Source organism: Aythya fuligula, chromosome 19, assembly GCF_009819795.1.
Source record: "Aythya fuligula isolate bAytFul2 chromosome 19, bAytFul2.pri, whole genome shotgun sequence".
NCBI lineage: Eukaryota > Metazoa > Chordata > Aves > Anseriformes > Anatidae > Aythya > Aythya fuligula.
The window spans coordinates 3,482,089-3,492,916 of record NC_045577.1 but is presented as its reverse complement, the minus strand read 5'-3'; the positions used below and the strand labels follow the sequence as shown (position 1 = coordinate 3,492,916).

The 10,828-nt window shown below is 50.2% G+C and overlaps 2 protein-coding genes across 7 annotated transcripts in view; one reads left to right on the top strand and one right to left on the bottom strand.

Annotated features, from left to right (window-relative positions):
- The first annotated feature begins 1,809 nt into the window (after positions 1–1,809).
- WDR34 (WD repeat domain 34) lies at positions 1,810–9,560 on the top strand. The gene is made up of 9 exons (XM_032200044.1): positions 1,810–1,887; positions 2,555–2,809; positions 3,533–3,642; positions 5,610–5,767; positions 6,305–6,414; positions 6,857–7,024; positions 7,416–7,648; positions 8,438–8,595; positions 9,187–9,560. Exons 1-9 carry the CDS (start codon positions 1,810–1,812, stop codon positions 9,423–9,425), a joined length of 1,509 nt encoding a protein of 502 aa, XP_032055935.1. The 3' UTR covers positions 9,426–9,560.
- Positions 9,561–9,599: 39 nt separating this feature from the next.
- The window catches only part of SPTAN1 (spectrin alpha, non-erythrocytic 1), a 50,158-nt gene continuing 48,929 nt past the window's right edge, over positions 9,600–10,828 (bottom strand). For all 6 annotated transcript variants that reach the window (XM_032200040.1, XM_032200043.1, XM_032200039.1 and 3 more), the window contains 2 exons: positions 10,594–10,741; positions 9,600–9,919 (listed from right to left, as the gene is read on the bottom strand). In XM_032200040.1, the coding sequence (XP_032055931.1) occupies positions 9,794–9,919; positions 10,594–10,741 (274 nt within the window). In that variant the 3' untranslated portion in view covers positions 9,600–9,793. The remainder of the gene's footprint in view (positions 9,920–10,593; positions 10,742–10,828) is intronic.

Genomic DNA, 10,828 nt, shown 5'->3' with positions numbered 1-10,828 from the left:
AAGTCCAGACATGCACAATATTATTGGGGAACACGTACTACATTCACAGTAACTTTGCATATTACTTACTGAGAAAAAAAAGGTTGATTTATTTTTGCTCTGTTTCACATATTCAAATTCCAGTTCTTATCTCACTTTGCCATCTCAAAAACAAAACAAAAATTACAAAAAAAGCTTTGCTTTTCAGATTCACTCTGACAAGCTAAAGTTTTTAAACTACAGCCTGTAGGATGCAAACTGTATATAAATTTACACTTGGAATATTTAGTCTACTACCAAACAGTAACGTGCCTTGGCAGTTCTAATACACCAATTAAAGATAATTTAGTGATGACTGAAGATGATCTATTTATAGATGATAAATCTTTCTTTTACGCTTTAGGAACTTCTTAAAAAAGCAACACACTATGCTACTGGGTTCAAGTATTTCAGGCCAGTTATTCAACATAAAGCAAACCTGAAAAATAAACCCCCCTACTCCCTGCAGTGTAACTACTCGCAGCAGTGAAGTTATTCAAACAATGCTCACTTTACATTTTAATAGTGGTGTTGAACTTGAATAGAAAACAGATTTATTTCACTCATTAAGGGATGAACTAACTTGTTGCTGTATCTTCAAATACTTACGATACCTTCAACAAATCTGCTGATCTCTTAAAAAATAAACTTTTCTCCTGCCATACCAGGATTTCACCAGTGACATTACCAGAGCCACATCCATTCTCAGGAGCGCTTTCTCTGTATCCTGTCAGCTTTATTTTGACTTACAGACCCAGCTCCCTCCCTGCAATAGCAGGAATAGCTCTGCTCAAGTTCACGCATCCACGCCTGCTTATGCCAGCGCTAAATTTACCCTCAGCGTTCACCAAGAAGCTGTTCCAGTAGAGGTGCAATTGGAAAAACCCCTGTAAGCAGACATACCTGTGAGAAAGCGCTGCTTTAGCAGCCTGGGACACCGGGCCACAACACGGCCTGACCCTGAGGCAGGCGAGGCCGGGCTCTGTCCTGCTTTTATTTTTTTTTTTTTTCCTCCTTTCTGCCTTTTTCTCCTTTCTGCCCGGCAGCGAGGCGGAGCAGGAATCCCCCCACAGCACAAAGCTCCGCAGCTCCCTCGCCAAACCCCAGCGGCTGCGCAGCGCCAGGGAAGCCGAGCTCTGCTGATCCCCCTGCCCCGTCCCCTCGGGAAGCGCACACCACGGACGCCAAGCGAGGCGGCCAATTTCAAATTAAGTTTAATAAGGCACGAGCCGGCCCCGGAGGCAGCGGGACCGAGGCCGGGAGGCAGCGGGGCGCTCATGGCGGCACCTCACGGGGGGCGCCCGCGGCTCTGCAGCGGCCCCGGGGGCGCGACCCGCGTGGTCCTGAGCGCTGCGGGGCTTCTGCGAACAGCAGAGCTCTCCTCATGCAGCGGGGCTCTCCTCAGCCACCAGAGCTCCCCTCCGCCATCACGGCTCTCCTCAGGCACCCGCTCCCTCACGACATCCCCCCGACGCCATCTTAAGTCCTGGCACCCCCTGCCCGCGCCGCCCCTCGTGTCTCCAGCGGCGCCCGCCGGCGCCCAGCGTGGAAACGGCCGCACGGAAGGAGAAATCCCTGCCCAAACACCACGGCGGACCCGTCCCCAGCACAGCCGCGGCTTTCCCTAAGAAGCCAGCCGGGCCGCCCGCCGGCAGCCACCTCGCTCCCCTCTCCGCCACGAGCCCTCGTTGCCCTTCCCCAGCATGGCGCCGCCGGCCTCACTTCCCGCCCGCGGTGACATCATCGCGCAGCGCCTCGCCCGTCTCCATAGCAACGGCTGTGGGGGCCGCCATGTTGGCGGACGGCTCGGCTCCCGGTGCCGCGGTGCCGTCGCTGTGGAGAAGCGGCCGGAGCCTGCGCTGCGAGGCGGTGAGAGGCACCCGCCGGGCCCCGGGGCCGCCCCGGCCCCGCTCTGCACCTCCAGAGGCCGGGAGCCGCCGGCATGGCCACAGGCGGGCGGCCCCGGTGCTGACGGGGCAGCGGCGGCCCGCTCCTGCCCGCCCCGGCGCCTCCCTTCCCTCTCCTCCCTGCTCTCCCCTCTCCTCGCCCGCCCGTCAGGGCCCGGCACCGACACCGGGGAGCTTCCCGAGGCTGCCGGGCCCGAGCTCGCTCCAGTTCGCTGCCTCTGCCCTTTGGCAGCTTTTTCTTGTCAGGCCCTTTGTGCAGATTGGCCCAGAAACACGCGTGCGGCTGCCACAGAGTCAGTCCGAGAGGCAGTAATAAACACTACGCTTGGCATCGCGCTCAGTTTCTGCTGTTGCCCGTGGAGGCTCGCGCCCGGTTTGGTTTTGCTCATCCTCCGCACTCGCTGCCTGGATTGGAGCAATACCCAGGCCTTGTGTCAGGTCGTGTGAAGGTGACGAACATGTCACCAGCACCAGAGAATTACAAGGGCACCCTGCTTTTAATGATGAACCTGAGATGTGCGAGCGTTTCTGAAAGTCTCTGTGGAGAGCTGGAAAAGGGAAGGTGCTCTGAATGCTTTGTGCGGCGCTCTCTTTCTGTTTGGCTTATAGTGTCTGTCTTCTCTTCCTAGAAAAGCTGCCAGACTGGGAAAATTTCAACAGCAGAAGCTGCGGTACAGTCGCAGACTAGTCAGGATGCCAGTGTACAAACGGATCAAAGTATAGATGCTGCCCAAGCCTTCCAGCAAGAAGTCCAAGTAGATTACACTAGCCTTCTACTATTCCTTCAGAGAGTGGAAGATGTTGTTATCAAAGAGCTGAATAAAAACTGGACAAGTCGTGCCTTTGATGGCTTTGAAGTGAACTGGACAGATCAGAATGAAGCAGTAAGTTGACGGCATGCAGAGTCTTGTCATTACCCAAGGAGAGCTGGTTGCAGCGGCTCTGACTCGTTAGTTCTGTTTCTTACTGCTGTGATTATTCGTGCCAGATTCTAATAACTATTTTTTTTTTTCCTGCCGCTTTCTCCCTTGCTTTTCACTTGCCCTTGCTTTGTAAGGCTGTTCCTGTTAGTGACTGCTGCAGCAGCTTTATGAGGAGGAAGCATGCAGCTGGTGTGGGCTTATCTTCAGCTCCCAGTAGCCCCTTCAGAGCGTGCCAGACGACAAGTTATCTAAGAGCAGTTGAAGTCAGTGATTTGGCAGCTCTTCCTATTTAGATTATATTTGTTTAGTGTACTGTGTTGAAGAGTGGGAGCAATTTGTATCCGTCAGTACACGCTGGTACAGTCATTTCCGAATCATTTCTGGTGAAGCTTAGTGAGGGCAGAAATCATAAAGGGGGCCGGCCTGTCGTAAGTTCTCATGGTGCATCCCTCCTGACTTGTCATGCAGACCCTGATGTGTGCACTCTACCGGAGGTGATTATCAAGGGATGGTTAATTTGGTAGGGTCACGTGCTTGTTTTTTTTCTTTTTCACATGTAATTGCTACATTGATAGACAGGAAGCCTAAACTGTAACCATACAACCGTATCCAGGGACAGGCACAGATCTCATTTCTCTGTGTTCAGAGATGATTGCTTCAGTGCTTGAATTTGATCTCTTCCAGGTGCTGTGTTTGCATACGTTGTCATACCCCGAGGCTCAGGATCAACACCTGCAGGTTACCAGCGTCTCGTGGAATGCAACTGGATCCGTTCTTGCATGCTCGTATGGCCGGTGAGTATCCGACTGGCTTTGAGAACTTAACTGAGGTCGCTGTGACATTTCAGGCTGACCTGAGATTTCCATATGTTCCCTTTCTCTGCAGTAATCAACTAGATATAAACACATCTTGTTCATGTTAAAAAAAACAACACCCTTCATTCAAAGAAAACGCATCTCAGGGCAGTCTTAAATTATGGCATTTATGTCTTCTACTTTTTTCCATGTGAAATGGATACGTATGCTTTTACTGATCTGTGTCTAGATAGATTCTGTTTGGAAGAGGAATGCAAACACATTGCAAATGTAGGTGGGTGAGCTTTGAAGCACATACTTGTGTTCGTTGAAGATCGTGTTGTTTTAATGTGCTCTCTTAGCACCCCAGCTGAACCTGCCACCTGTTCACGTGTGCCCCTGGTGCCGTGAGCATGTGCTAACAAACATTTAAGAATCTCTGAAGTGAGGGTTGGACAAAACGTTCATCTAATCTAGTGAACGTCTGTAACAGCGTCTCTTTTCTGTACCTTACCATTGTCCTTACTCAGTTTTCTTTCTACTATTGTTTCCTTAGACTAAAAGCCGTGGCAAAAAGTGAATCCAGTAATGAGGGGATAGGGAAAAGTAAAACAGGACAAACCTGTGTGCTGTTTGCCTCTTCTGCTCTCCCGGTCTACAGCTATTGCCAGATTAGAATATGGTTTCTAGGTCTGTGGTTACTCTCAGTAGAATTCCCTGCTGTGAACTTACGCAATCTCTCTGAATCTTTGAACTTCTAGCATCTACAACAGTCTTTAGTAAAGAGTTTCAAGCTCAACTGCACACTATGAAAAAATTGCGCCTTTTATTTACTCAGTATCTCTTCCAGTAAAAGAAATACGATCATCAAGTAAAAGCAGAAGCCAGGTTCAGAACAATTGCTTCCTGTCCTGGCTGCTCACTGTGCTGCAGATCTCTGTCCTCCGTATCAGGGCCATGTAGCAAGCCATAACGTCCCACTGGTCAACATGCTAACAGGACCCAGATCCGGCACGAAGGCCTCTCTCAGCTCCCCAGGAAGCTCTTTACCATTACCTGCACGTGTCAGAACAGCTTCTCAGATGTGCCACCTCAAAGTACCTTCCTGGTAGACCCCTCTACCTTCAGAAAATGCACTGCATTACAGCTGTTTGCTGGGATATAGAGTGGTGAATATGCAGGTGTCTTGGGACTTCTGCTTTGGGCAGATAGCTTGTGACAGTCAGTATTTTGGGTTTGTTCTGCCCCCTTACATTTCGGTAAGCATGCAGTGAATGAACCAGCTAGAGATAACAAAGAAAGAGGAGTGGCAGGTATCTTTTAGTAGCCCAGAGAAGTAATTCCTGAGAGCCACTTGTGGCCAAGAATCATTTTGGGCATGAGACTGAAGTGAAATCTGTAGAGCTGGGATGTGTGACGTGATTTGTGCGGGGTACTCACCTCTATTTGGGGGTTGTGAAGAAGGATCTCTGTTCCCATGGAGGCACCTGGACTTCAAATCATGCTGCCTAGCTCAGCCCCAGTCAGTCCGCCAGCTAAGACAGTTCCTCACGGTGCGTTCTCAGACCCTGGGTCTTTGAGTGCTTGTTTAGAGGAAGAGTGGCTTGCAAATCAGCCTGCCTGCATATCAGCAGCGATTTGGGCTCTCTGCATTTTTATTCCCAAGTATTCACAGGAACTTTCTGTGTGCTCTTCAGTTGTTCCCACAATTTGAATGGCTGGTAGATCTTGGCACAGTGAATCCATGTGAGGTTTCCTGGCAGGCACTTTGTTCAGTCAGTGCACTGAGATGCACTGTGTGTACACGAGCCTTCAGAGATGTTGCATCACCTCATGATTCCTTGAGCTTGGTTTTCCTTCTAGCCACAAAGCAACACGTGTATAAATGAGTGGGACATATCAGAGCTCTGCTCGGAGTAGAATTCGCTTCATATCAGACAAATAAGGTGTAGCTTTCTCTTCTTTAGGTTGAGCGATGGGGACTGGAGCACAGAAAAATCCTACATTTGTACTTGGAATCTGGACAGAAGAGGGTTGGATCCAAAACACCCTGACCTAGTGGTGGATGTTCCCAGTTCTGTCCTGTGCCTGGCTTTCCATCCCTCCCAGCCTTCACTGATAGCTGGTAGGTTCGATCTTACATGTGATTTACCCTTGTTTCTTCAGCTTGGATCAGTTTTTTCTGTCTCTCACCTCAGCCACATTCCTTGTGACAGTAACGGCATTGCAGCTCCACACCCGGAGGAACCAGCGCTGACAAATGCACTTTGGCTTCTGAACTGGGAGCTGGAACTCACTGCATTTTTCAGTGACATCTGCTTTTATATCAGAGAGATAGCTTAGAGAGAGAGAGAGGCAAATTCAGCCCTAGCTGCGAGTAGGAGGAGTGTACTTACCTTGGTAGAGATGCATTCTCTTCCCCCAGAGCTGACTGTGCCCTCTATGGCTGCCTTTGAAGTTGTGGGGCTTGTTTCCACCAGCGCTTCATGGCTGCATCTGTCACACTTGGGGCTGAGGGCTGCAGTTCCCAGGACACCGGCCATGCTGGCAGTGAGAGAAGTTCCCCCAGTTCTGCTCTAGCAACAGAGCAAACTGCCCGTGGCATTGCCCGTGCTGTGCACTATTGGATCTCACACGCTTATTGGTGTCTTGTTCCTCTCAGGTGGCCTGTTCAGCGGGGAAGTGGTGGTGTGGGATACCAGCAGAAGAGAAGACCCTTTGGTCTGGAGGACGGGGCTGACTGACGACACTCACACCGATCCCGTCTATCAGGTGAGAGAACACCCACAGTAGACATGGCTGGGGGAGGAGAGGGTTGGCAGTGCTCTATTTTATGCCTTAATTTCTTATTGATCTTATTGGCACTTCACCTGAAGCTCTCAGGCCGCTGTGTTCTGTTTTGGTTAACTATTTTTCCCTTGCTCTAACACCTGAAGTGGCAGTTGTTGAATCAGACACTTTCGCTGTAAAAATAACTTCTCATTGTTCAGGATAAGGCCTGTTCCTGTGCTTTACCTGTTCATTGGTACAGACAAAGCCAATGTCTGCACCTGTCTGTGTGCCAGCTCCCGGGGAAGTGGGTTTGGTACCGAGGTGACCGAGTGCCACCCGGCTCTGCTGCCAGGTTGTCTCTCAGGACAGGGGACTGCAGGCTGCTGAGGGGGCGGTTGGTTCTGGCAGTCCCCACTTCATGAACTCCTCACGTTTGGAACAGGTGAGCTGGTTACCTGATGCCAAGCACAGAAACCACTTCCAGCTGCTGAGTGCATCGACGGACGGAAAGGTGCTGGTGTGGAGGGAGGAGCGCGACGGGCGGCTGGCCTTGGCTGAAGGGTTTGTGCTGGTGGCTCAGCAGATCCCTCGTAGTGCTCAGCTGAAGAGGGTGAGTTCAGTGGCTCAGCAAAGCCTCATCTAACAAAAACACTTCAGCTCTAGAGCCCGGGTGGCAGACTTCACCCTTTCACACGAGAAGGGATAGGAAAAGCCCCCACTTTGAACCCTTAGTCCCATCTCCCTTCCCGGACTGAAAATCATTCCTGGAAAGACTGGCAACAGCTGAGGTTTTGCCATGGGCTAAAGTTGCTGGGATGGAGACGAGACCTTGCTTATAATAATACTTCCCACAAATCCCATTGAGGGTGGGGGCTGCAAAGGTTGAAGGCTGAGCAGAGAACATCTCAGTTGGTCCCTGACAGGCTGGTTCACGCTGCTCTGCCTGCACCTGCACTGTCAGGGCCCCCAGCATTCACAACAGGTTTGTTTTTTTCTCCTAGCTCACGTGGGGAGAGGTGGCTGTGGGTGTGACCTCGCTCTCCTTTTCACACTTTGATCCCCGCGTGTTCATTGTTGGCGTGGAAGGCGGCTACTCACTGAAGTGCTCCATGGCAGCAGAGACTCCAGCTCTCCACCGGTCGGGTTCCTCGGTCTCGCTCAGGGCGCCAGCAGAGCTCGCCTTCTCCCCCCACGGCGGGCCGGTGTACTCCGTGAGCTGCTCCCCCTTCCACAGGCAAGTGCTGTAATCAAACACTGCTGCACCTTGGTACAGGTCACTGCCTGGCTCTAAACATCCATTTGCAACTAACTGGGGTTTCGCATGTGTACAAGTCCCAAACAAGGGGCACCTGGCACCGGGAACTTGAGAAAGTAACTTCTTCCAGGACGACCAGCGTGCATTGGCTCTGGTGAAGCTGCACACTCAGGTACACTGAATGAGGTCAGAACAGGAGCAACACAAAACAGCATTTGCGTTCAGGCCAGCGTAGAGCATTAGCACCCTCCTTAGATCATACTAAAGAGCAATTTGAAGTCAAGGGGTGCATCTCAATAAAGTAATTTACTTCATCAGGGCTGAGCTGCTCTGCCCGTTATGTGTCTTACTCATAGCTGCCTGAATTGAGCTGAGCCGCTCACATCTCTGCCTGCTGCTTACCCACCCTGGGAGAGGCCCCGAGCCATCTGTCCATGAAACGTGCTGAGGGCCCAGGTCTGCAGTTACTTTGCATGAGACAAACGCCGCTAACAACGCCGGGCTCTGTATCAGCAGTTCTCAGGCATCTCTGGCCCACAACCCACCACACTGAGTGGACAACATGAGCCCTCATTAAACTTAATTGTGAGTGCTAACAAAGCTGTGCTTCTACAGCCCATATCCCAGAGCACTGCTTGGAAAGTGCTGCCGTAGGAAACAGCCAGATACTGGCAAAATAGGAATAGTGGCCAAGGTCATGCCCCATGAGTGAGTTTTGTTCCATGTCTTTAGCAATAAAGCCTACCAAGCTATTTCTGGCCCCCCCAGGAATCTCTTTCTGAGCTGTGGGACTGACGGACAAGTTCACCTGAACTCCATGCTGCAGACACAACCCCTCCTTTCGCTTCAGTTATCCAAGAAGTACCTCTTCTGCGTACGCTGGTCTCCAGTTCGGCCACTGGTCTTCGCAGCTGCTTCCGGGGAAGGCAAGTAACACTAGGTGTCTGTTCTCAGACAGAAAATTTAATTTTGTGCTGGGTATTAATTGATATGAGTCAATTGTACTGATTAGCATATCCCACAAGCAGAGAGCAACAACCATTGTTTGCACTGTGCAATTAGTGCAATGGAGTCATTTCTAACTCTAGCAAGATGACCTCAGGAACAGCTCTTCTTTACTTTCAATCATACCAGGTTGCTACAGCAGCTTACAGGGATGTAACGTGGCTAAAACTGATCTCTGGTCTCCTTGTTTTGACGTTTATTTTTAGAGCTAAGAGTATAAAAGAAGTAAACGGGATTTTTTTTTCTTTAGAAAATTGCCCCAATATTTTTGAGTCAAGGAATGGAGATTTCACAAGAGTTTAGCCAGCTGCTTTCAGGTCTCTGACAACAGAGTAAATACGCACTGCCTTGCAGTGATGGCAGCTCTTTGTCACAGTGTAGACATCATCCGAAGGAAGGGGGAACATGCTAAAAAGAACATCTGTAAGTGTACCAGACTAAGCAGATAATATTCTGCTGTTAAGTGCAAAGTCTGTTACCACGCAGCAGTCAGAAGTGTTTCTGTTTTACAGGAGACGTGCACCTGTTTGATTTTGCAAAGAGCTCCCAGAAGCCTGCTGTTTCCATAAAGCAGGCTGCGGCTGAATGCCCTGTGTACTGCTTGGAATTCAACATCAAGCAAACTCAGCTCTTGGCAGCAGGGGATGCTACCGGTACAGTCAGAGTCTGGCAGCTGAGTTCTGACTTTACGGAGCAGGGACCCAGGGAGATGACTCATCTGGAGCAGCTGGCAAGCGAGGCCACAGACTGAAACACTGAAACAGCAACAGAACCAGCTGCGGGGAGCTTGTAACTACTCTGCCTCCACGAAAAGTTCCCATTCACCTGTTCCACAGCGTTAACCTGCAAAACATGTAGCTATGGTCACAGCTGGAGTTTCATCCACATCAGTTAAATTTGCATTTAACCATTAAACACGAGATGATGTGGTTCGACCAGTAACTTTTATTGAAGCACACTGCAATGTTTGTTTTCCCTAAGAGTCTTAAGCTAAGCAGTTTAAGGTTACATCATAAAGAGACACTGATTATTGTAGAGCACAAAGAGAGAGACACATGCAGAGCTACAGTCAGCAAACGTGAGCATGTTCCTTGTATCGTTCGGTACTAGTGTTCTGTATCAATTCACAAAGAGTGAACGTGTAAATTCTATGTAGTCGTAGGCAGAAGGAAGTTCTCTGCCCTTGCCATCCATGTAGGGCTTCATGTGAGAAATGCAGTAATCGGCTTGTTCCCGGGTCAGGTTCTGAAAGACAAAGACAGCACTGAGGTGGAGACGGGCTCTGAGGCTGCTGCTGGGCGCAGACACGCAGCCCTCCCCCTTCCCGAGGGCACGCAGCTTGGAGCAGAAGCCAGAGCTCCAGAACTATGCCTAGCATGGAAATGATCCATTTCTGTGTGTGTTAAAGGTTGGAAGGTCTGACAGGAGTCTTCCCACCAAAGAGAAGACAGAACAGGTAACTGATAGGAAGAAGAGCAACCTCTTCATTTCTCTGCCAGCTGTTGGGATTCAGGTAGGAAAAACTTCCCATCTTGGCAGGGCAGTGGGAGGAGGAGATGTTCACACTAAGAAAAGATGCTTAAGTTTCTCCTTTGAATGATTGTCTGGAGAAACATCTCCCTCTAGTCTCCCAAATGATTAGAGGAAAGCACCCTGTGAATGCACTCCCTTCCCAGGCCTTTGGGGAGCTCTTGTTTTACTCAACCCAAGTAGTTCTTGGGCGGTTAAAGCTTCTCTTCTTCCTCTGGAGAGCCAAGGAAGCAGAGGGATAGGGTTGTTCTGCATTTTGCAGAGGGTACCATTGCAGGTTCAGAACTGATTCTACTACAGTAACATGAACTTCCAATTAGCTGCTCTTTGTTAACGATCTATGAACAAAAAGCCTCTATCTGTTCCTAGGGGCCACAACTGGTACGTACCTGGTAGAGCTCCTCCTTGGTCACGTAGGGCTTCCCTTCTGAGCTGAGGGCACGGAAAGCACTCTCGATCTCCTCGCTGGATTTCACGTTTTCTGTCTCCCTGCTGATCATAAACGCCATATACTCCTGCAGCGAGACATGTCCATCCCTGCCGGTGAAACAAAACAGTGTGTGAAGGCTGCCATCTGTTACAATCCATAAGAATGCAGTTCCCTCCTGAGAGAGGGGTTTTAAC

Coding starts and splice junctions, on each gene's coding strand:
- WDR34 (XM_032200044.1), top strand. CDS start 1,810: ATGTTGGCGGACGGCTCGGCTCCCGGTGCCGCGGTGCCGTCGCTGTGG. Junction 1,888..2,554: donor GGAGCCTGCGCTGCGAGGCG/GTGAGAGGCACC, acceptor TTCTCTTCCTAG/AAAAGCTGCCAGACTGGGAA. Junction 6,415..6,856: donor ACACCGATCCCGTCTATCAG/GTGAGAGAACAC, acceptor CGTTTGGAACAG/GTGAGCTGGTTACCTGATGC.